This window comes from Mustela nivalis (assembly GCF_964662115.1).
Source record: "Mustela nivalis genome assembly, chromosome: 6".
Taxonomy (NCBI): Eukaryota; Metazoa; Chordata; class Mammalia; order Carnivora; family Mustelidae; genus Mustela; species Mustela nivalis.
In genome coordinates, this window is record NC_139025.1 from 141,070,985 (window position 1) to 141,097,152 (window position 26,168).

General features: G+C 43.7%; 1 protein-coding gene across 1 annotated transcript in view; it reads right to left on the reverse strand.

Moving 5' to 3' along the window:
- LOC309866674 (uncharacterized protein) overlaps nucleotides 1–25,856 on the reverse strand; it is a gene marked incomplete at its 5' end in the record, with an annotated part of 39,609 nt that extends 13,753 nt beyond the window's left edge. Inside the window, one exon of the mRNA XM_082734456.1 lies at nucleotides 25,357–25,856. Coding sequence (XP_082590582.1) covers nucleotides 25,357–25,856 — 500 coding nt within the window. The remainder of the gene's footprint in view (nucleotides 1–25,356) is intronic.
- Nucleotides 25,857–26,168: the final 312 nt, after the last annotated feature.

Genomic DNA, 26,168 nt, shown 5'->3' on the forward strand with positions numbered 1-26,168 from the left:
AGGACTCCATCCCAGGACTTGAGCCGCAATCAAGAGTCAGGTGTTTAACCACCTGAGCCACCCAGGCACCCCAAGACCTAGGGTAGGGAGGTCTTGGAGAGGTGAGGCTTGGTCACAAGAAGGATCTGACTTGTTGTATGCTTCTAAGGGATCACAACAGCTGCTGTGGAGAACCTGTCCCAATCAGAACAATAGCTGAAGGAGACCACGTAGAAGTAAAGGATCAAAGGTTCTTTCATTTGCTATTTGCTTTTTCTCTTTTTAGCTTTCTGGCTATCCAGATGTCAATAATAGTGGATCCGCAACACTGCTGGAAAGGCCAGTTCTATACCACATTTTACGTCACACTGCCTGTTGCATTCATTCAGGAAAGAAGAAAACTGAAGGTTATGCTTCCTTTCAAAGAGGGCATTTACTTCGCTGTGAATCACACTCTCAGAAAAGTCACTCATCCCTGAGACAGGCTGCCTTCCTAACACTCACCAGTGACATCATCACAGCCTCCCAACCTAAACAACGCCATGCAAACTTCTGCATGTATTTACTGGGATTTCCATTTCTGCCTCAAAGGAACCCCATATTGTGTAGAGGAACAGCTTCAGGGCAGTCCTGTGTGTCGTCAGTAGGAGCTGTTACTCATTCCACAGACATGGGGTGGTAGGGGAGGACAGTGTTTATTTTATTCCTACCATATGTCCGTAAATGTTTTGGACACAGCAGTGTAGCTCGGGAGAAAGAAAGTAAAGACTTCTCGGGACATCTGAGAAAATAAAAGTCATCCTGACCAAAAATAGTGGGACCACTAACATACACAGTGAAGCCCAGTTGCACGTCAGCAGAAAGCATTTTCTCCCGAAATCACGTTGGGGCTTCCCAACAACTACTTTTGAGCAATGATTTCTTTCAGACCAGTTCTTCCCAAAACCACTGTATTCTTCCTGCCTCCTGAACACAGATGACTGGGATACACAAGAGGTGCTTCAGAACAGCACCCAGTACAGAGGTGGTCCCAGCTTTGCCTGGTCCTTACTTAAACCTATCGTGCAAGGAGCGCCTGGGTGGCTCAGTGGGTTAAGCATTTGCCTTCAGCTCAGATCGTGATTACAGAGTCCTGGGATTGAGCCCTCCATTAAGCTCCTTGCTCAGCAAGGAGTCTGCTTCTCCCTCCCCCTCTGCCCCTCCTCCCTGTTCGTGCTTGCTCAGTCTGTCTGTCTCTCTCTCTCTCAAATATATAAAATCATAAAAAAAAAAAAATACTATCCTCCATTAGCCCAGAGCCCTTCTCCACTCCTTCCTCCCAATGTACTCCAGGATTCCCCATGGGGAGCACTTTCCATTCTTAAGGGTGTTTGTCCAAATGGGATTTCTCACTATTTGGCAAAAACAGGTACAAATAAAATAATCAATTATTAAAATATTTATTGTCTCAGATGATGAGATGTGCCTTGGCAAAAACAAAATTGCTAAAAAAAATTTAACTTTTTAGCCCTCTTCACCTAAACTAAACTAAATTAAAAGGATGCTGATACCAAAGATCTCTGTTGTAGAGATGAATGCCAGCTCTCTACTAAATACAGTAACAATTCTAAAGAGATCTTCCTTTTTTTACTCCTAGGTCTCCAAAGCACAGGCCTGACCAAACTTCATACTTAGCCATCTTCCCTAAACATATATTTGATTAATTTCTGTCAACAGTCCTGACTAGATTATCTCACCAAGAAAATGAGTGCGTAGCTGCAAGATCAAAGCGTTAGGAACTAGTTGTGAAAGTACTGATCAATATAATCTACTGAATATTGTCTTTAGGGAAAAAAAGGAACCATGTGTCTGATGTCCCAAAGAGAGACTTCTAAAAAGTTGTATGTCCATAAATCCCTGTTTGGCCAAGCCTGGAACCATATTCACTGGCCATTCCCAGATGGTTGGGAATTTTTTAAAGATTTTTTATTTTTTATTTGACAGAGAGAGACCACAAGTAGGCAGAGAGGCAGGCAGAGAGAGAGAGAAAGAAGCAGGCTCCCTGCTGAGCAGAGAGCCCAATGCAGTGCTCGATCCCAGGACCCCGGGACCATGACCTGAGCTGAAGGCAGAGGCTTTAACCCACTGAGCCACCCAGGTGCCCCCATAACACATTTTTTTAATAAAAATGTCAAATTAAGCTCTTCTGAAAACTACAAGCCTTAGAGAAATAATTCAGTGACATTATTGAAGTTACAAGCAATGCAACAGAGTTGGAAATTCTCTCCGGCAGAGTCATTCATTTCTAAATAAAGAATCATTAATCATTTAAGGCTGTGATTAATGGCAAAATAAAGCTTACTCTCATAAGGGCAAGCAAGACAGTTTAAATTCATTTGTTCACCCAATAAATATATCTGTAACTTAGTATTTATCAGAATATAAAATCTGTGTTTTCTTAATGTTTATATAGTTGAGGGGCACCTGGGTGGCTCAGTCATTCAGCATCTGCCTTCGGCTCAGGTCATGATCCCAGGGTCCTGGGATTTAGCCCCACACTGGGCTCCCTGCTCAGCGGGAAGCCTGCTTTTCCCTCTCCCACTCCCCCTGCTTGTGTTCTCTCTCTCACTGTGTCTTTCTGTTAAATTAATAAATTTTAAAAAAAATGTATATAGTTGAGTTGTGTTAACCTCAATTTTACCCACATACAAAATCATTAAGAAATCACACATGGGGCCCCTGGGTGGCTCAGTGGGTTAAGCCACTGGCTTCGGCTCAGGTCATGACCTCGGGGTCCTGGGATCGAGTCCCACATTGGGCTCTCTGCTCAGCAGGGAGCCTGCTTCCTCCTCTCTCTCTGCCTGCCTCTCTGCCTACTTGTGATCTCTCTCTGTCAAATAAATAAATAAAATCTTAAAAAAAAAAAAAAAAGAAATCACACATGGGGAGTGCCTGGGTGGCTTAGATGGTTGGGCATCTGCCTTCCGATCAGGCTATGATCCCAGGGTCCTGAGATCAAGCCCCGCATCAGGTACCCTGCTCAGCAGGCAGTCCACTTCTCTCTCTCTCTCCTCATTCTGCACCCTGCTTGTGCTCTCTCACTCTCTCTGTCAAATAAATAAATAAAATCTTTAAAGAGAGAGAGAGAGAAGGAAATCACACAGGACACATTTGTTACATTTCCCAAATCAAGTGGGTAATTTGGTAATTTGGCTTGTGACCCTTTGTTGTGTAGTGACTATGGGTAAGCACTGCATTGAACTCTTTGTCTATGAATTTTCTGTCTTCCCATCCCTCCCATTGCCCCCCCAAAAAACCAAATGAACATGAGAAGAAATCAAAGATTATAAATATTAAGCATCTTGTCTGCTAATATGTGGCAGTGTGAAGATTTGAACAGTTTCTCTCTAAAATCACAAAATCTGTGCTTAGTCCTATAGATTGCATTGTCATCCCTAAATGGGGCTCATCAAATCTCTTCTCTGGGTAAGTCAGTCATAATTCTAAATTAAGAATTAAAAAACCCAAAGAGATACCACGGATATTATAATTATTGGTGCATTACAGTGGGAAACAGTACAGAAAATTACAAAGGCTAGTTAAAAAAGGATAGGATTTAACTATCCTATGAAATAAGTAGCTATAATAAATGGAAGCAATTTAAAAAAAGCATTAAAAGAAGACCCAAACCCTATGAAGAAAACACTAATCCAAGAAAAAAGAAGAAGAAGACACTAATCCATCATCGAGGTATTCAAAGTTTTCTACATGTCACCCAGCTCCAACCTCCTGTCCACGCACGTGCAACCTTGATTCATACAGTTTAAAATCCAAGTCACTGAAGGGGAAAGTAAATGGTTTGCTCCAGAGCATAAAAAAAAAAAAAGTTAAAAGCAGATGTTGGTTTCAGTCCACCACTGAATTAGAATACTACCAAATTTTTTTAAGCTGGTGAGAAAACGTTCTTTTTCCATCTTTGGACTTTACTGGTTATAATTACATGAATAGTACAATAGAATAAGAACTGTAACATGAAAAGGCAAGGGACTATAAACTGCTCCTATTTTTTATGAGTTAAAAAAAAAAAAAAAGATGGAGTGCAATGGGAATGAAGGGATGTGTTTTCTCCTCCTAGGCTCAAGGAGCAAAATGCACACTATTCATTCTCCCAAGGCACTCGGAGTTCAGTAGGAGAGGCAGATAACAAAACAACCCCAATACAAGCTGGTATGACCTATGAGGTGTTAAGAATGAGAAGCTAATGGAACACACGGGAGATGCATCCACCTAGCACAGCAAGAACTTGGACCAAGGAAAGAGTAATTACGATGAAGTTTAGGGGACTGATGGAGAAGGTGAATTATGTAATCCATTATCATATGTGTTGGGAGGGTAGGGATGAGGCCAAGGCAAATGTCTAAGGCTTCTTGGGCAGCAAGGAATCTAATGGAACTAGCAATTAACACAGGGAAATAAGAGCAAGAGTTATTTACAAAAGGCAAGATAAGCTCCGTGTTGAATGTGTTCAGCTCAAAAACTGATAAATTAACAAAGTCAAGGCTAACTGTAGCCCAACTGGATATTCAGGTTTAAAGTTTAGGAACAAGGTGTGGGATAGAACTAAAAAAGACAGAACCACCACCCCCTCCCCAAGCAAGGGGGTAAAGTGAAAAGAAAATAAGATAAGGACAGAACGATAGGGATCACAGACTTAGTGGAAGCACAGAGAAAAGGAAAGTCTTTTTTCTTTTTTTGAAGATTTTATTTATTTATTTGACAGGAAGAGAGATCACAAGTAGGCAGAGAGGCAGGCAGAGAGGGAGGGAGAGAGAGAGAGAGGAGAAGCAGGCTCCCTGCTGAGCAGAGAGCCTGATGTGGGGCTCGATCCCAGGACCCTGGGATCATGATCTGAACCGAAGGCAGAAGCTTTAACCCACTGAGCCATCCAGGAGCCCCAAAAGGGAAGTCTTCATGAAAACTAAGGACTCGCCAGGGGGACCTCCGTTTCCTCAGGGAGGAAAAGAAACGACGATCAAGGAAGCTGAAAGCAGAAGTTTCAATGAGGGAGTAAGCAACCATCTCAACACTTCAAAGAAGTGGGCTGAGGAAGGCAGAGGTGCATCCACAACTTTAGGCTACTGGGAGGGCTGCAGAGACTTTGGAGATACAGGATCTGGAAGGCAGAAAATTGGGAAGGCAAGAAGCAAAGATATGACAAGAGACACCCTTTCAGGAGGCTCTGCTGTGAGGAGGAAAGAGATACTCTCTAAGCGTACACCAGTGAAGATACAATAAATGAACAGTGTCACTTCATTAAGATAGGCTAAGTTTTAAAAATTAAAGTCCTAAAGGAAGACATGTAAAAGCAAACTGAGTACACACTATAAATAGGCAAAACTCAGGTTTTAATCATAGATAGCCCCTTCAAAAAATTCACAATTGGCTTTTCCCTCTAAGTTACAATTTTCATGTCTTATTTGGATGGCAGAAGTCTAAATAACATTTGTTAAATAGAACTGAAGTTCAAATGTCTAATTAGGGTAGAGCTATGGCTAAAACCCAGATCTGTTGACTTGCCAGGTAATTTTCTTTCAATGACAAGGCAAAATGTTATGTCCTTACACTTCCAGTAAACTTTTTAAAAAGAAGGCATATGCAATATCATTAATCATTAGGGAAATGCAGATCAAAACCACAATAAAATACCACCTCATACCCATTGGGGTGGCTAACATTAAGAAAAACAGGGGGGTCCTGGGTGGCTCAGTTGGGTTAATCATCCAACTCTTGATTTCGACTCAGGTCATGAACTCAGCATCATGAAATCTAGCCCCACGTTGGGCTCCATGCTCAGTGAAGAGTCTCTTTGAGATTCTCTCTCTCCCTCTGCCGCTCCCCCCATGCATTCTTTCTCAAATAATAAATAAAATCTTAAGAAAATCAGAAAATAGAAAGTGTTGGTGAGGATCTAGAGAAACTGGAATTCTTATGCACTGTTAGTGGGAATGTAAGGTGCAGCCTCTGGGAAAACAGGATAACAGCACCTCAAAAAATTAAACATAGGATCATGCTATATTGCAGTAATTCTTCTTCTGGGTATATACCCAAAAGAAGTGAAAGAAGAGACTTGAAGAGCTATTTATACACCCATATTCATAGTAGCATTATTCACATTCAGCCAAAGATGAAAGCCATACTGGTGTCCATCGCCGGATGAATGGATAAGCCAAATGTGGTACATACACATAAAAAAATATTACTCTACCTTATAAGGAAACTGACACATGCTAGAGCATGGATGGACCTTGATAATATCACGGTAAGTGAAATAAGGCTGTCACAAAAGGACCAACGCTATAGGACTCTACTACATGAGAGTAGTCAAATTCATGGGGACAGAGAATAGAATGGTGGTCTCCAGGGGCTGGGGGTAGGGAAAGAGGAGAAATGGTTGTTTTGGGTACAGAGTTTCAGTTCTGCAAGATGAGAACAGCTCTGGAGATGGTTGGCGGTGATACTTGCACAACAACGTGAATGGACTTCACCACCATTGAACTTCACTCTCAGAAAACGGTTAAGATGGTAAATTCTAGGTGTATTTTACCAATGTTTAAAATAAAATGTACATAAGTTAGAAAACCAATTTTTAAGCCAAGCTGGAGTGAATAGATAGATTTATAAAGTGGTACCTTGAAGAGGTCATATGAGAAGTACCTGGTACCTGGGTGACTCAGGCAGTTAACAGTCCGGCTTTTGGTTCTGGCTCAGGTCATGATCTCAAGGTCATGAGATCGAGCCCCACATCAGGCTCCGTGCTCAGTGTGGAGCCTGCTTAAGATTCTCTCTCCCTCTGTCACGAACCCCTCCCCCAATAAAATAAATAACTCTTCAAAAAAAAAAAAAAGAGGTTGTATTAGGTAAAATTGTTTAAAAAAAAGCCTGTTTTTAAACAATTTTACCTAATACAACCTCTTTTTAAATTTATTTATTAGGTAAAATAATAAGATATATGTTACTATAGCTCGGTCAAAACCTCAGGTGATCACATGTGCCAGGAAAGGAACAAGAAGACCTAGGCAGGCTGAGCTGTGGTGGGGGCTGAGGCACGAGGGAGAAGGCACAGGGCTGAAGCTGTGCTGGTTTTTCAAGAGATACATCCAGCCTAAACACGTATGTGAAATTTCCACCGTTTTATACCCTGGCAGTCGGAGTATCACTACTTTCAAATCATTTTCCATAGGCATCCTTTCATGTCATTACATAAATATCAACATATGGCTTTTCATTTGGATAAAATGTTTGCTAAAACTTGACTATGAGAACATTTTTCTGCTGCTTCTCACTCTATAAACACTCAAGAGCAATTCACATTTAATAACACAACAGAGACAGCTTTTTTCCCCAGAATGGATCATTTTTGTACCAGCGTTGTTGTCGGGCTCTGCTGTCGGTTGTGCTCTCTTCGTCCCTCTGCACTGAATTCAATAAATAAGCATAAAAGTCAAAATGTATTATTTGAGGCCATTTTTCCCTTAACTTTAGGGCTGTTCTCTGAGTGATTTCCCCCTGTGGATGTCACGGCAATTAAACAACCGAGATACAAAGACCCTTACTGAGTTAATAAAAGGAAAAATATACAACTCCCCGCTCCCCCATTGTGAGGTATAAATTCACTTAGGTGCTTAGATAAACTTGTTTTCAAGGTTATTCTATGGTGTTAGTTCCTTGGAGAGCCCAGTGATTTACCTTAATGTGTTTTTAGACTTTGAATATATTAAAGAAAATCCACACCAAAACACATGATTCATAGGCTTTTATACTAACTCCCAGTACAACGCCATCATGTGAAATTTTAAATTAGTCCATGATCATAGCTGAAGAACAGGCAGTTTCTGCACAGTTGTACAAGATGACAGTTGGGTTAATGTAAAATGTAAACATACTACAAGCCCAGAATATCTAGCACAGAATGCATACTATCCCAGAGATATATTTGTAGAGATACACACATTGTGGACAGAATGAACCACAAATCTTCATTAACTCAGCCATGAAAATTTGTTTCTCTGATGCCAGTACCTGCCTGGAAAATGATTTATAATTTTAAGTGCAAGACACGCAAATTATAAAAATGGTACCTAAACTATGCTTACGGCACTGCATAATGATGTATAAGTATGAACTGATGGGAACGACTGGTTTTTTCAAAGCAGAGACTATTGGCTTTCTTTCTAATTCTAAAAATGTTATGCCCTTTAGTATTGACATGGCACTTTGTCCAAAGAATACATATGAAAACAAAAGTTGATGTGTGTGTTGGTATTTATTTATTTATTTGTTTGTTTGTTAGAGAGAGAGAGAGAGGGAGAGAGAGCAAACACAGGTAGAGAGAGTGGCAGGCAGAGGCAGAGGAAGAAGCAGGCTCCCTGCTGAGCAAGGGGCCCGATGTGGGACTGGATCCCAGGAAGCTGAGATCACGACCTGAGCCAAAGGCAGCTGCTTAACCAACTGAGCCACCCAGGTGTCCCTGTGCATTGGTATTTTATATATGTATGTCTTTGTGTGCTTTCCTCCAACAGAAAGGAAAAGTTCAATCCAAAATCATCTTGGATGACAAGTACATTTCTGAGGATCCAGTGTGATAAAGGGAAGGTAGATGCCTGGAGAGAGATTACTGCAAATGATTCTGAGGCTCAGTGGGAAACCTGATGTTATCAGCCTGAAAATCTGCCCCAGGCTTCACAAAAGGGAGCAGTGGCTCCAAACCAGTCAGAGGCTATCTCTGTTCAGCTCCTAATATCAGAAACACATATCCTGTCTGAGGACCTAATGTATTCTATGATTTTCCATAGAATAATCAACTCAAGAGGCCTCTACAATTCAAAAAACACGACATAACTAATTTCGTTCTGATCTGACAGCCAAAGGGGAAAAGTCCAGGTATGGGGTTTTTTATTAATTAATTAATATTCCAGAAATAAATTCTTAAAACTCAATGCAGTCACTTCATTCGCCTGGAGCAAAAGTGTCAGAGGATTACAACAGCCATTTATTTAATCGGATCTGTTATTCGGTTGGTAGAATTGTTATATATTTGCAGTGAAAAGTTTTCACACTTACTGTCTCCATACAGAACAGAAACTTCCGGAGGGAAAACAACCTGTATAAATATCTACACAAATGTTCAAAGAGCATCTAGGTTTGGGTTTAATAATGTCATTTAGTAAATTTCTGCTTTCCTATAAAGTAGTAGTGATGTAATACAATTATTTTCTATTCTAAGGACCAAATTATACTATTCTATACTTAGGCAACAAATCCAAAAAACCAAGTCAACCCATGATGACCCAGTCTACACTGCAGAGTGAGTTTCCAGTGACGGAGCATAAAGTGGTTTTGAGTCAGAAACTTGCACCTTTGCAAAGCCTCACTGGCTGCTTTAATTCATTTTCTATAAATACTCAATATTCAAGCTTCATAATTGACAGAAAAAGGCTAAAAATAATCCATAGTTGAAAAGAGTCAGACTTAAAGGAAGAGGAAGCTCTTAGTTCCAGCAGGTGTCTTGACACAAATGAACAGAATCTTGACAAAGTGAGAAGAGGACAGTGTGTCCTTTGCAGAAAGCTAAAAGCATCACACAGGTTTACATATGTTTTAACCATGAAAGGGAAGTTAAAGCAAGCCTAGCCACAACTCTGGGCTCATCTGACCAGCCAGTATCATCAACAAGTGAAAACAGAAGCTATTGCCAGATGCAAAGTTCGGTCAACTTGGGTTGTGTACAAGGGGGAAGGCTCACTGAACCCACAGCGAAGACCTCAGCCTGAAGCGGCCCTCCTTTCCTTGATGTTCAGTGCTACCAGGTCTGACAGTAAATTCTGCATGAAGGAGAAAGGAGCACCCCCTCCCCCACTGAGGGGAAAAGTGGGTGCAGCAAACTTTTGGAGGGAAGACCTAGGGATTTTGTTTTGTTGGTTCAGGCTGTTAACAATAGAATCTGTTCTCCATACAGATCAAACACCTAGCTCTCTCACCTCAGGTTTAGACCAAGCATCACCTCCTTAGGGAGCCTTACCTTTTCTTTTCTTTTCTTTTCTTTTCTTTTCTTTTCTTTTCTTTTCTTTTCTTTTCTTTTCTTTTCTTCTTGAGGGAGAGGAGAGCCTGAATGCGGGGCTGGGCAGGCACAGAATTAAAGGGAGATGGAGAATCTTAAGAAGGCTCCACACCCAGCACAGAGCCCAACATGGGGCTTGATCTCAAGACCCTGTGATCATGACCTGAGCCAAAATCAAGAGTTGGATGCTTAACTGACTGAGCCACCCAGGCACCCCAAGAGCCTTAACCTTAACCCTCACCCTGACCTTGACCCTTTAGTATGAAAGCACATGTTTGCACCATAATCTCTCACACCTGACATTCAGCATGGCCTTCATGATCAAAACTGTCCCATGAGTTGGTTTATTTGGACTCTCCTATCCACTCCCATCCCCCCACAATAATTAAGTCCTCTAAGGAGAGGAGATGGTATTTGCCCAGTTCACCCCTGCACTTCAGCACCCAGAACAGTACCTGGCACACAGCGGTTGAGTTTGGATTGAATGAATGAATGAACTCATTCAGAGGGCAATTCAGTCTACTACAATCCTGACTGAATACTCATCAGAACTCTGAGCCTGCATAGAGACCAGCACCTCCCAACAACCTAAAAAGTTTCACAATTGGTGAGCTTTCCCATAAATGCTTCATCATTGAATAACTATTGATGGGCAATCTACGGATTGCTCTCTTTTAAGGTGTGGGAGCAGCTTCGTGCACTGGGTCCAGCACATCACATCAATAATGATGACACAGCCTTCCTAGAGGTCTGGGTGTAACCTGCTGTGGACAGAACTCATTTCTCTGCCCACGCCTCCCATCTGGATTTCCCCAAAACATTTCATCAGTAGAATGATCTACTTTTCTTATCACCTTTATAAAATCACGGTCAACAAGTTGCCAGAGAAGTCCTTGCACTCCAGCATAGAAGAAGGCCACCGAACTGGGGGGTCTCTGAAACTATCCACCAAGGGCCGAGGGGTCCTCGACCCGGGCATGACTGCAAGCCTATGAGGCCAGCCACGCTTCCCTCCTCCCATCAACATTTGGATTTCAATAAGCTGAGATCCTTTTCCAGTCTTGAGACAGCAGGTGTCCCAACAGGAGAAAAGGCAACAGGTGAGGTCTCCAAGGCACACACCTGAGGAACGGAAGGACACGTGCTCAGTCACCTCCAAAAGAATCCAAACATCTGAAGCAAACGTGGAGAACTGCCACAGGTGAACCAAAACGAGTCAGAGACATGCACAGCCAAGACTTTCCTCGTCTATGATTGAAGGAAGATTTTTAAAATGCAGATGAAAGGGTATTTCCTACAGTCATGTGAAGGACGGTTTATTTGAAGACTGTACCTCTCAGCCTGTTAGTGATGCATTAGAGTGACATCTGTCCAGATCATTGAACTTTCTGTGTCTATACCTGAAGGGGTGACTCACTATCGCAAGGCAGTCAGCACGCCCTAGCATTTATGTGGCGTTCCGTTACAAATGAAATCAAATGGAAAGGTAAAGAACACTATTATCAATATTAAAACCATCTATCTTTTAAAAAGGTTATATCGATCCCCCCCCCCTGCTTCTCAGATTCCATCAATGCCAGTGCCAGCTCGGTGAAGTGGACACGATCCTATGACAGCTTCAGTTGGTAATTCCCAAATGAACTTCCCCAATGTTCTACAGTCTCGCAGGGCATGCACTCTGCAACTCATGTCATAGACTGTCAGCTACAAAAAGGCTGGGAGCGATCCCAAAACCTCCAAAACAAATCTCCCCACTGAGCTAAAATGCTGCAAATGAGGTTTTAAATAGGATGGAATCGTTAGGTTCTGTTAGGACCAGTGAACGTGACACATGGTAGTTCTTCAAAGCTAATACGAGCCTCTCACCATCAAAGCCTTATTTTACTGATGGAAAAACAGAGGCACAGAAGGCTTAAGTTACTTGCCCAACGTCACACACTGAAAATGCTGCAGAGCCACCTGTGAGCCTAGCGGCCCAGCTGTATGTCCTTGTTCTTTGTGACACTTTGTCCCTCTGTCTTTTTCACCTAACTCCTGCTCAGCGACAACATTCCTGAAAGGGCCAGTACTGTGAAGAAACTATCATAAAAACTGCACAAGGTCATGCAGTAGGAGAGGAACATAGAGCGCCAATCTTGGGCACCTGGGTGGCTCAGTGGGTTAAGCGTCCAACTCTGTTTCAGCTCAGGTCATGGTCCCGGGTCATGGGATGGAATCCCCCATGGGGCTCTGCACTGAGGGCAGAGTCTGCTGAGCTCCTTCCACTACTCTAGTTTGCAAGCTTTCTCTAAAAAATTAAAACTTTGGGAAAAAAAAAAAATCCCGATGACTCCCGGCGACCTCTACAAGACATTGAGGGTCACTTACTCACCAGCCTTCCAGATTCAAGTCACATTTTCCCTCCACTTCTCGGTCCAAACAGAACTCGCCTATCTTTACAATCCTCTCTGCTCCCAAGAGGGTTCCTCTAATCATCTTTTTAGGAAGATCTATCTTGACTCTCCAAGGAGATGTGCATTTTGAAATCAGAAACTGCTTCTGTTTTCCCTGTTGTTCCATTTAAACATGAAATCCTTAGCTAATCAATACTTTTTTTCCCCTTCTCTTTTTCAGCCATCAGAAATGTAGGCTGTGAACCCAATGAAACCATTTGGTGTCACCTTCCAAAGTCAAACTTCCAAGGTATTAATTCGTCCACATATATTTAGGAAACACTGTCTGGTTTCCCTGAGGAGTGGCTGGGCTTTCATCAAATTATACTATAATCACCAAGAAAATGCTAAATTCAGCACACGATCAATGTGTGCATGTCCAGTATCAGCTTTCTAATGTCAAGACTTACTTAAAAATGCAAAAGGGAAAAAATACCTTAAACGTGAAAGGAAAAAAACTAAAGGAAAAAAAGGAAGAGATAGTGTCTCAACTCAAAAGATAAGAACCTCCACTGGGGTAAAATGGACTGAATTTAGATAATTTTTATTGCTCCCTCAAATGTGTCTCAAAAAAGAAAAAAATCTGTCTCCAGTTAATTTTTGAACTGAAATTATGCAATTTAGTACCAGGTCCTACTCCTGCTTTCTGCCCTCTCTCTTCTCATTCTTCTGGTTAAAAGGCAACATAGAGCCAAACACCAACAGTGAAGAGGCGTCTGATCCCTGGAGAAAAGCTGCCTTAACATGGTTGGCACTCAGTTCTCCAAAGTGTGGATACGGCGAAGGAGCCAGACTCCCTCTTTTCCTGGAATAACAGGCATTTATAAAGTACGTGTTACACACAAAGCACTCTGCAGGGATTACCACTAATATTCACAGCACGCCCAGGTAAATAGTCGCAAGCTCTGTTTTACAAACAAGAAACCAGAATTTTGGAGCCACTGAAGTCTTAACAAGGGCAGAACTGATATTTGAGCCCAAGGTTTGTCAAGACTTGGGGCTCTTCCCAGTAACTCAGTCATGGTGAGACAAGGAAGCCACAGTGTGAGGCTCCATCAATGCCCTACTGGAGAAGAAGTGTCTTCTCTGGTCCCACTCCCTGCCCACCCCATCTGCAGTGACCTCCAGAAATGCTTACTGAGTAGACAGAAATACTCAGGACACTTTCCTCCCTGTAATCATTTCAAGCAGCACGCACTGGAGGACTGGTTCTCCTGATTGCAAATGGAGATGTTTGGCTGATAAAATCTGGAAATAAATACCAAAACTTTTTTAGGAGCTTTAACAAGTTAAACAAATGCAGAGTTTCTTTTTAAGAGTCTCATGTCTGGGGCGCCTGGGTGGCTCAGTTGGTTGGACGACTGCCTTCAGCTCAGGTCATGATCCTGGAGTCCCGGGATCGAGTCCCACATCGGGCTCCCAGCTCCATGGGGAGTCTGCTTCTCCCTCTGACCTTCTCCTCGCTCATGTTCTCTCTCACTGTCTCTCTTTCAAATAAATAAATAAAATCTTTAAAAAAAAAAAAAAAAAAAAAGAGTCTCATGTCTGAGGAGGAGTTTGTTTAAGTGACATTTAAAGACTACAGAAAAAGGCCTGTTATCCCAGCATCAAATTGGCCCTGGCAATGTTTTGTCAAGGTATGCCTTTAGGAAATTGTAATTGTCCAGAGAGGCACGTAGTGAGAAGTGACTCAGCCCAGACTAGAGGTCTCCATAAGGGAACCACTAGTATATTTCTAGTGCTTATTAACAGAAAACAAATGTACTGATGCAGCAGCACATAGTGTGAATATATGCGTGTGTGTAAAGAGGTCCTGCTCTACACTATTCCATTCGTGCTTTCTATGTAATCTTAAAAGCAGCTGTAAGGGTGAGTGGCTCAGTCAGTTAAGCAGCTGCCTTCGGCTCAGGTCATGATCCCAGTGTCCTAGGATCGAGTCCCATCAGGCTCCTTGCTTAGGGGGGAGCCTGCTTCTCCCTCTGTCTCTGCCTGTCTGTGCTTGCTCAATCTCTCTCTCTGTCAAATAAATAAATAAAATCTTAAAAAAAAAAAAAAAAGCAGCTGTAAAATCAATGATTTTTAAGCACTAAGACAGCTCTCAACCAGAGCCACTAGAGAAAAAATAATAAAACAACAAAAAAAATCTCATAGCAAGGGCTGGTTTTCAATCCGGCTAGACCGAGGCTATTACTACAAACCAGAGACACTACCAAAATTATACCAACAAGACAGCCAGAACTGCTCAGCAAAATTTCCATTAAAAATAGTTTAACAACAACAAACTCATCATTCATTGCATATCATGAAAGAACCGAATTCCTTTTTTTTTTTTAAAGATGTATTTATTTGGGGGGGGGGTGTGAATGGGGTATGGGGCAAAAGGGGAGAATCTCAAACCAACTTCCCTCTGAGTGGGGAGCCCCAACATGGGGCTCGATCTCATGACGCTAAGATCATGACCTGAGCTGAAACCACAAGTCAGACACTTAACTGACTGAGCTATCCAGGCGCCCCTGAAAGAAACTGACTTCTAATTGGAATGGATAGAGACAACACTGATGAGGGCTTTATTCAAAGGCACATGAAGTTATGATGGGTAGGACATGAGGACAGATGCTGGGCCATTTTGGTCATATCCTGCTGCTTCCCATAGACACCACATCAGCCTCAACAGAAAGGTAAAATGCAGTCCTAAAGGAAGTGTAATGAATAGAGCTTGAAATATGTATTCTCAATTTCCTTCTGTGTTCTCAGTGAACAGACTATCTACATTAAAGAAAGGTTCCCAAGAGGTACCTCAGAAGTCCCCATGGGGATATGCAGAACATTCAGCAGAAGTTAACTCTTAGCTTCTCCAAGATCACATCAACCAGAATACCAACCCCATCTGTACACTGTGGACCCTTAAAAGATCTCATTTGGTCTTGATATTTGTAAATGAATGAACAGCAAAAGAGCACTCAGATACAATCAACAGCACCACAAGAATTTCATCTGGATTTTAAAATGTCAACATCTGTATCTCTTTAAAAGCTGACATCAGTTTAAAAAACAAAAAAAAACACACAGTTAAGTTGTTCTCTTGGGGTTGTTCTCATGTGGAACGAGCCATGAGTTTTACAATTACTGACTGCTTGCTTTGCTACACAAATTTATTATAACAATTTCGTGTTTTAAATCCTCGCTTGGGTCATATAGGAAAGAGAGACCTTCTCAGAGCATCTAGTTTCATGTATTCACAAGCTTCTGGCAGAAAATTGTTCTAACGTGATGTGTTTATCAAGATCCTGCCAAATCCATCTCCAGAATAGGGGTTAGCAGGAATCCAAAGCTTTATCGTAAAGCTTTTAAAGTAGCCTCTGCGGTGAAGGGTTTCAACTCTGCATTCAGCCTGGGAATGCACAGAACAGCTGCTTCCAAATCCATGAGCCAAAGAAATACCCGGCATTTTAGCTGTCATGAGTCTTGGAGACTCCCTAGTTTGGGGGCTAAACCACATCACCAGAAAATAAGTCAGAACGGAATTGTTAAAATAGCCCAGGCTTAGGATGGAATAGTGGGGGGTGGGGGTTGGAAGTAAAATTCCATCCAATGGGCTGACCCTGTACAACTCACATGGCTTCTCTGGGTCTCAGTGCTCTCTTCTATAAAATGGGTATGACTCCTATCCAGCACGGTTCCTGAGAATAAGAGGATGCTGCTACCTAGCAGAACCTCCATAATCCCAGGAGTGGGCACGTGACATGAAATATATGCCAGCTGAATCCACATGCCCTATAAACCAAGGAAAACAAAAAGCTTCTTCCACCAAAAGAGAAAAACATCCATGAAAAGGCACATATTGGCAAGGAACACAAAAACTAAGCACTCAATTATTGATTTATAATCTTGAGCTCACGGTGACAAAGGCAGAAGTGGACACAAAGCCGGAAGTTGGAAAGGAAGTTGTTAACAAAGCAAGTAAATGCCAATTGGTTATTAATGAGCAGGGCGGCACCAACCTGTTCAAACTTTTTCTTTTTAATCACATAAAGAGTTTATGATGTTTAGAAACAATGTATCATGTACCTTCTCAGGTCTGCCATGTCTTCTGGTTCAAATATTAACAGAGTTTGAAACTTCCTGAGAACCTTCTTTCTCATCCCTTGCTGAAGCCAAACGTTTCTGTGCCAGCGCAAATCAAATAGATTTAAGAGAAAGAAAGAAACATCAGAGAAATTCTGCCTGTTTAGGCAGGTCTAAAACACTGAAAGCGACTTCCGCCAAAGATTTTTATAATATCCAAAACACTCGACTATGTAACAAAGTGCGTGACAACCACAGCAGAGAGGAAGTTAAGTTAGAAGGGTGACACCAGGGGCGCCTGGGTGGCTCAGTCGGTTCAGCGTCTGCCTTCGTCTCAGGTCATGATCCCAGGGTCCCAGGATCGAGCCCCGTGTCAGGCTCCCTGCTCAGCAAGGCATCTGCTTCTCCCTTTCTCTCTGCTCTTTCCCCTGCTCATGCCTGGGTTCCTTCTCTGTCTCTCACACTGTCAAATCAATAAATAAAATCTTTAAAAGAGGGTGACACAAAGACTGGGAGAAGATGGAGACAGTTCGTTAACAGACAAGAATTCTCACTCAAGTGAGACACATTGCCAGAGGACAAACGGCGACAGACTCATTCACCAGACAGACTGACCAGGGGAAGGTAAGCAAGCCTGCAGCACCACTGGACCCCACCTTCAGGAAAGAGCAACAGGAGGTGGAAGCACTGACCCCCAAGGCCATTTTCAGACTAGAAACCTATATATGTAATAATTATGTGATGTTTTACACTTGGTAAGACTGTTATCATAATGATATTGGTTATATACAATTACACTATATACATTATACACATTATATATATTATATATATACATTATAATGTATATATATTATATGACATTACATAATAATATAGTATCCTTTTCTAAGAAGTTCTCAAACTAAACACCAACATCTTTCCCAATAGCCCCCTCCCCACTACCACCCAAAACACAAATTATCATACAATCATCACAATCATTATTTTTACTTGTTTCTGGTCTGAGTGGGGTTTGCTTCATTTTTGTACCATCCCCTCAGTCACCTCTTGGCTCTGAACGTGGGGACAGTCATGCAGATAAGTTTAGTACTTTCTTTTCTAGGTTTCCTGACCAGATCACAACCTCTCGTGAATGTCTTTTGTATGTATGTATGTATGTATGTATGTATTTATTTATTTGTCGGGGAGAGACAGAGCACAAGGAGGCAGAATGGTAGGCAGGTGCAGAGAAAGAAGTAGGCCCCCTGCTGAGCAAGGAGCTGGATGCAAGACTCAATTCCAGACCCTGAGATCATGACCTGAGCTGAAGGCAGTGGCTTAACCCACTGAACCACGCAGGCGCCCCCCTATGTCTGACTTTTAATGGACAAAGTTGATCATAAACTTTCAGTTCCTCAAAAGCATCCGTCCAGCAAATTCTGAAAACCTGTTTGTTCTTTCCAAATGTTGCTTCATGCTACAGAGGGATCCCTGCCCACCGCTGGCTCACTCCAGCTGCCCAGTCCTACTAAGTGCAAGCAGCCCAGCCCCTCACCGCTTGGCTCCCATGGCACCTTGCCCCTTATCCTTAGCAAACAGCACACTTTCTTGCAGGTATCTGTAAACTGTCTGACTTCCCATCTTGGCTGTAAGCTCTCAGGGGACAGGGAGATGATTCACAGCTAAAACTCCGTATAATGCATGCTCAATTAATAGTTTTTTGGACAAAGGAACGTGTATTTATTTATTTCAGCCACTTTCTTTTTTTTTTCCAGTTTTTTTTTAAATAAAAATATAATATATTTTTATCCCCAGGGGTACAGGTCTGTGAATTGCCAGGTTTACACACTTCACAGCACTCACCATAGCACATACCCTCCCCTATGTCCATAACCCCACCCCCCTCTCCCAATCCCCCTCCCCCCAGCAACCCTCAGTTTGTTTTGTAAGATTAAGTGTCCCTTATGGTTTGTCTCCCTCCCAATCCCATCTTGTTTCATTTATTCAGCCACTTTCTAACACAATTTTTAAACAAGCCTTCGACTCAACTCTGAGCACCTATGGAAACCTAACATTCTACACAAAAATTAATTTTGTAGTATTCATATCAGCAGTGCCTACAAAACAGCACTGGCTGATCTGTATGAGCTACAAAATGATCCAGATAGTTAATTTATAATAAATATGATATACAATAAATATGATATATCAGATATGATATATAAATATCTATCATAAATACAAATATTTATGATAGATATATATAGTATTTTTTTAAAGATTTTTATTTATTTATTTGACAGACACAGATCACAAGGAGGCAGAGAGGCAGGCAGGGGGGAGGGTGGTTGTGGAAGCAGGCCCCCTGCCGAGCAGAGAGCCCAATACGGGGCTCGATCCCAGGACCCTGGGATCATGACAAGAGCCGAAGGCAGAAGCCTCAAGCCACTGAGCCAGGCACCTGTACTTTTAACAAGAGAAAATAACCCATTAAGAGGACAGATGGCGGGCGCCTGAGTGACTCAGTGGGTTAAACCGCTGCCTTCAGCTCAGGTCATGATCTCAGGGTCCTGGGATCGAGTCCTGCATCGGGCTCTCTGCTCAGCAGGCAGCCTGCTTCCCTCTCTCTCTGCCTGCCTCTCCATCTACTTGTGATCTCTCTCTGTCAAATAAATAAATAAAATCTTTAAAAAAAAAAAAAAAGAGGACAGATGGCAAGCATTTTACCTTATGACAATTATATGAGCTGAAACGCTGCAAATGAGCTTTCAATGAGCCCCTTGCCCCTCTGCTCCGGCCAGCCCTTGTTTGCTGTTCCACATTGCCACCCTCCTCCCACGGGCCAGATCGCAGGCTATCAACCATGCAAAAGGGCCAGAGAATTTATCTCCACCCTCTCAAGAACAAGTGGAAGTAGACTCTTTTCACCTTTTCCATCAAAGGACTTGGAATCTGTGCCTACCCTGCCAATGCCAGGGGAAATGCCCGCGTTTCCTTTGTGAACTGCTTCTCGCTTCCACCCTCTCCTTGGGAGATGGCATCATTCATTTGTTGATATTACTCAACCTGCTGAATTATTCAGTTGGGTTCTCTGCTGCATTATTCAATGTACCCAAACCTCTACCTTGGAGTCATGCGGACATTTCAAACTCACAATGTCCACAAAACTCATTTTTATTTGTTCAAAACAACTCCATCCTGACTTGTGGTCCTAGCACCAACCCAGGGGCCCAAGGCACAAACGCTGACCCACAACCTCCTACAACCCCCTATCACCTACGCAATCTCCCAGATCATCTCTTAAACCCTCACACACCTCTGCTTCCCAGTTGCCTTAAGCCAAGCCCTACAGCCTCTCTCCTGAACTAAGATAAGTTCTTAACTCCTTTCCAGATGACTCACTGCAGGAAGTAGGGCATCTGGCTCCATTCAGCCATAGCACAGCGGGTAAGTTTGTCCTCAGGACTCTGTACGGATCACATCTGTCCAGCCACCACTGTATCTTCTTCCGGTGCCTGACATTAAGACTCAGCACAACCAGGCAGGCGACAAATGACTATGTGAATGCATGAAGGCATGGCTGAGATAGCCAGCACTCCCAGAATTAAGTTCTGCTGCCTGCCCTGCACTCAAATTAACGTTTGTCTCAACATGGGCGTGCGGAGAAGCAAAGGCTCAGTAACCTGAGGTCCACATCCAAAGGCAAACCACCATTTGGCACACTCACACATGTCCTCACATCTATACCTGTGTTCTTTTTTTTTTTTAAAGATCTTATTTATTTATTTGACAGACAAAGATCACAAGTAGGCAGAGAAGCAGACAGAGAGAGGAGGAAGCAGGCTCCCAGTTGAGCAGAAAGCCCGATGTGGGGCTCGATCCCAGGACCCTGGGATGGTGACCTGAGCTGAAGGCAGGGCTTAAACCCACTGAGCTACCCAGGTACCCCACCTGTGTTCTATTTCATGCCTCCTGAAATGATGGAGGTATTCCATGACAAAATATAGAGAGTTGTGGAGAACAATAGTTTTCAGAAAGAAAAAAAATGTGAAAATGCAAAGCATAGCTCTGTACCTTCCAGGACCTCATAGACAAACACACCATCATCTTCAAGATATCTGTGTCCTGGACAGGGAGCTGGGCTTTAGAAGAAAGTCCCCATGCCCATACCCAGAAGAAACCCACATTACAAAACAAGGCTACCTTCTACCCATGGAGGGAATGCACATGAGCCCATCACCATACCAGGGAAGGAGGAAACATCCATGTTGCTCAATTACGTATATGCACTTGTGTCCATTTGCTTTCGAAACTTTAGAAATTCCCCCCAAGGACGGAATGACAAAATGGTACCTATCTCATCTGGCGATTTGTCTCTAAAGAAAAAGCTGTTAAACCCACATGGTCAGCAAATGACAATGATTGTTAAAAAGGGCCAGTCCACGTAGTCTCAAGTCTCCCTTCCAGCCTCCCCTACAAGACCCACACGCAACAAAGACACAGATGAAAACTATCCCAGGCAGAAGAGAGGGAAAGTGCCGGAATCCTGGCTGAAATGCTTTCCAGCTGTGTGCCGGGGGACAATCCCCTTGTCTCCTTGGGCTGCAGTTTTCTCACATTCAATGTAAGTGACAACAGCCCTGCTTTGTGGGGTTATGTTCATGATTAAAAGAGTTCCTATTTCTTAGCACAACGCCTGAGTACAGTCCAGGTACTCCAAAAATGCCAGTGACCGTAACATAAATGATACTCATATCACAGTCACAGCTATTAGCATTGGCATGAATCCCACTCCCCTCTTACCATCTCCACAGGGGAGTCTATGCCCAACCAGTTCCGTGAAATACCAAGAGCACCGGGTCTCAAACTTTAGCACGCACCGCAGTCATCAGGAGGGCTTCTCAAAATGCAGATCGCTATGCCCCAGACACAGAGTTTCCAATGCAGAGGGTCTGGGATGGGGGCTGAGAACATGCATCTCTAGTAAGTTAAAACCAGTTGTGTGGGTGCAGCTGGTCTGAAAGGACATGCGGAGAACCCCTGACCAAAGGGGCCTCACTGCATCCATGGAGGAGAGTACGGGGGTCCGAACCTCTGGCTGTCTCCAGCCCTCCACCCACCTAGAATGCCCTCCCTGGACTCTTCCATCTTGGTAACTCCACCAACAATTCCAAATTCAGCTCAAGCCATCAGGAGCCCCCCAGGCTCCAGGCCAGCCCCTAGGACCCTGTGCTGTCAGAGTGAAATCAGCTCCATGAGGGTAGGAGCTCCCTGGTAAATAGGACCTTGCCATAGTCCGTGCCTGGGACATAGAGAAGCCTCCATTAACAATGAGTGGTAGAATGAGCACTGAGAGAGCCAATAGCCAAAGGCCTCCCTGGAGAGCCAAGCAAAGTAGGTCCTAAAAGTCAGCTCTGAGCCTTACCTCCGGGCTGTTTACTAGATATGAAATGCCCTGAGTCCCCAATAAGCTGAGTATCCCTCCCACCCCAGCGACCAGCCTTCATCCTGCTCAGTGAACCATGAGTCCTTTGCCTACAACCACAGTTGGCCCTCTTATTTTTTTTTAAGATTTTATTTATTTATTTGTCAGAGAGAGAGCGAGCACAGACAGACAGAGTGGAAGGCAGAGTCAGAGGGAGAGGGAGAAGCAGGCTCCCTGCGGAGCAAGGAGCCCGATGTGGGACTCGATCCCAGGACGCTGGGATCATGACCTGAGCCGAAGGCAGCTGCTTAACCAACTGAGCCACCCAGGCGTCCCAGCCCTCTTACTTTTTGATGGTAATGGCGCTTCAGCTTCCGGCCTCTCGCTGGCAGAGGTCCCTATGAGGGCTACAGGCTGCTAGGAGATGCTCAGTGTTCTCAGGGAGACAGGGCTGCCATCAGGAAGCATTTTTATGTAAGCATTTCTGGTAAATTGCCCAAAGTTCTCAGCTGAAAGAGAAAGAAACTTCCAGCAAATGGTGATCATATCTTTTTCCATTCTAAATAAGCATTCACTTTCATAACTAATTTTACATTATTTTTTTAAAGATCCCCAAGTCATTTGCCTTTCAGGTGTCACAAAATCTAGATCTGCCCACTTCACATCTAATGCATACTCTGCTCCTTGGCCCTTTTGGTCTTCTGGAAAGTTCTCTAATTCATCACTCTTGGCCCCTCCATTAGAGAATCTTAACCAAGCCAAGCACACATCTACAAACACATTCTAGTCAGGATTTCAAATATTCCTAGAGAGGAGTTCAAGGTGCGTTGTTGATTTCACTGTCAAATGAAAACAAAAATAAAAATTGTGCCAAGCACAACTTGGGCAGAATATAACCTACGTGATCCTCCCAACACAGGCAAAGACTCTCTTCCCCACCTCACCCCCCAAAAAGACACTTATTTTCAACACCTTAAGATAATTTAATTACAAAACCCCTCAATATCTCTGTATAATTACTAACAATGATAAGGAAGAGTTTAAGAAAGCAAGTGCTCTCCGTGTCGGGAATATTATTTAAAATTCTAAGGACTAGGGATAACTGGGTGGCTCAGTCGGTTAAGCGGCTGCCTTCAGCTCAGATCGTGATCCCAGGGTCATGAGATCGAGTCTGGCATCAGGCTCCTTGCTCGGCAGGGCACCTGCTTCTCTCTCTGCCTGCCATTCTGCCTGCTGTGCTCTCTCTCTCTCTGACAAACAAATAAATAAAAACTTCTAAAAATTTTTTTTAAAAGTCTAAGGACTATTTTCATTCTCATCTACAGCCTAGTAACTGCAGTTTGAAAATCACTTTCATGGTTTACAGTTACATTATTAAATGTAAATGTATTAAATTTTATTTATTATAACGTATTAAAATTATTACATTATTTTCATTCTCATCTACAGCCTAATAATTGCAGTTTGAAAATCACTTTCGTGGTTGACAGGAATTTGAAGAAATTACAAGTTGTAATGGATCATTCACTCAAAGGCTAAACTGGGAATATTAGGATTCCTTCCCACATAAGTGCACGGCAGTACTCTCTACACTTCTAGAGATAAATTTAAGGAAAAACAGATACACCTTTTAAAATAAATGTTACATATATTCATATATGATTATAGATTTAAACACACACACACACACACAAAGTCCTTTCTAGGTGAAAACAGTGATTTCTATTCTTCTGAAAGATATGGAATCAAGCTGACCTGTGTTAAAGGATATGAATAATAAGAAAATTAACTGTTACTTCAATGTGTAATCCACAAGGAATACCTACAAAGTTTTACCATATTTGTCCCTCTTGGACATATTTGGTCCTTAAAAATATGTTAACAAAGACGCATAATAAACTTTGTATTTTAAAAACTGCCGTTCATCTTCTTGGCCCAGACTGGTTATAGTTTAACCACACAAAGAGACTGAAAGCAATACTCATTTATTCATAACGGTCACTGCAACTGACGGATTGTTTTAGGAAAATAAATTTGAATTATTTTCCATTAAATCTGTCAGATTTACACTAAATATCCGAGAATCATGGAATAGTGAAAAAGCATGGGTTTTGCATTCAGAAATAACCCCCTTGGCTCTCAGGTCCACTAATTACTTTCAACAAACTGCTAGATTCCTCCTTGCCTGGGTTTCTCACCTGAAAAGGGGGAATAATATCTACCTTGTGTATTTTACACAACAAGATAAAGTGCCCAATAACCTTATTTTGAGGATGGTTTTTCATAATCCTTGTCAGCTGGGATGTCAGACTTCTTCAAAGATTTGCATTCTCCCTGCATTTAAACGCTTAGTACCAGAGATTAAAGAAATGCGGGCCCAAGCCCCTGCTCTTTCTGAGCACCCAGCTGCGCAGAATGAGGGCCCTAAATGGCCCCTGTGTATCAACACCTGTGCTACCAAAGGGCACGCCAACCTGGCTCTCACAAAGGTTCCTCCTTAAAAGACATACAACAAATACGTGCTGAATTAAATGCTGCTGACCCAAGCGAAAATGGATGCTAATAGGAATCATAACCCGTAGACGTGTTTGCCACTCAGTGCGTTGGGAAGCAAGTTTTTGTAAAGTTCCAAGGTTCACCTGGAAGCTGCTTGGTAACTCTTAAGTCACTCCTGTCAATGTCACTTCCAGTCCGCACTTGGTAAGTACCTACCTACACGCCGCTGAAACCTTCAGACACCGCACAGAATTTCCTTCAGACGTTAGAACCCGTTTATGGAAACCCAACCACGACTAAAAGCCTTCGGCGCCCCATTTGCTTGACAGATGGACCGCGCGCTGAGGAACTCACTGCGGAAGCAATCGCCTCTCAAGTTCACCACCACCATCACCGTATTGGGTTTTTTGGTTTTCTGGTATTCTTGTTTTTAATGCGCAAGACTCGAACCCCCACACAATTATCCTAAGGCTTTCTTCTCCTGGGCAGCTGCGCCAATGCCTGCGCTGGCAACCAGAGTTGAACCTCCGGGTCTCCACGAAGGGAGCGCAGGAAATCCCACACAAACGAGGGGCTAACCTCCGCAGAAAGAGCCCAGGCGGTGGCGGTGACTAACTCCACTGCGCCCCGAGGGGACCAACGGTGTGTCCTTTAAAAAGCCACGAATTCCTGGGGCAAGCCGCCTGCCCTTCCTGCGCTCTCCGGGACTGCCCCCCTCGGATTTCTGCCTCCCTCCTTCGCACACCTTATTCCGGAAGCCGCGGCTCCCGGGAAGGAGCTCCGCTGAATTCCCAGCCCGAACCCTCAGGGTCCCCAACGCCTCACCTCGGTGGCGAGCCCGCCCCGGAAGAGAGCCGGCGGCTGCCCCCGCGTCCCCTCACCTGCCGGGACCCGCCGCCGCCGCCGCTCGCACGCGCAGAAACGGCCGGGACGCGCCGGGGGCGGGGGCACGTCTCGCGCCGTCCGACTTCCTAGACCCCCGCCCGCCAGCCCCGCCTCCAGGGGGCGGAGGCGGCCGCGCGTCACCTTGGAGGGACCGCCCCCCCAAGCGCGGTCGCGCGGCGGCCGGGGGCTCCGCCGGCGGCTGCCCCTGGGCCCCGGCAGGCCGCTGGCGGAGCGAAGAGGAAGAGATCGCTCTTAATGCACTGGTCCGGCTTCGCTCGCCAAAAAAGGAAATGCGCCCCAGCAGTCTGTGTTCAAAGTGAGGAAAGAGGAAAGAGAACAAGTGTGACTTGCAAACTTGTAATGGCTGAGTAACGTGTCTCCGCGGATACTCAGAGGAGTGCTTGGGGCCGTCGCTCCCGAAGGGATCAGTGGGGAGAGCAAGCTGCGTTTTTACCACCCTGACCCGGGCAGGAGGTACCAGAACCAGGCACCCCATTAAGCCCCGCCATGTTTGCAAGACGGCGGCTCCAAGTTCGGCCACCCAGATGCGCTAAGCTCTTTATTTGCTGAGCCTTGGCTCCTGGTCTGGAGAGATTAGGCCGATTTCCGTGCCCAGCGCGCTGAGTACTCCTACTCAGAGACCCTTAGAGATCCTTGGGTCCCATGACTGGCCCTAAAGCGTTCAGCAAATATTTGCCCTTGGTTCCTTTCCCATGAACTTTCTTCCTCCTTCCTCTCCTTTTCCTGCTGTGCTCTTCTTGCACTTTTATTTCCTCTTGATCTCCGCCTGGCGGTTTCTTTTCCCCTC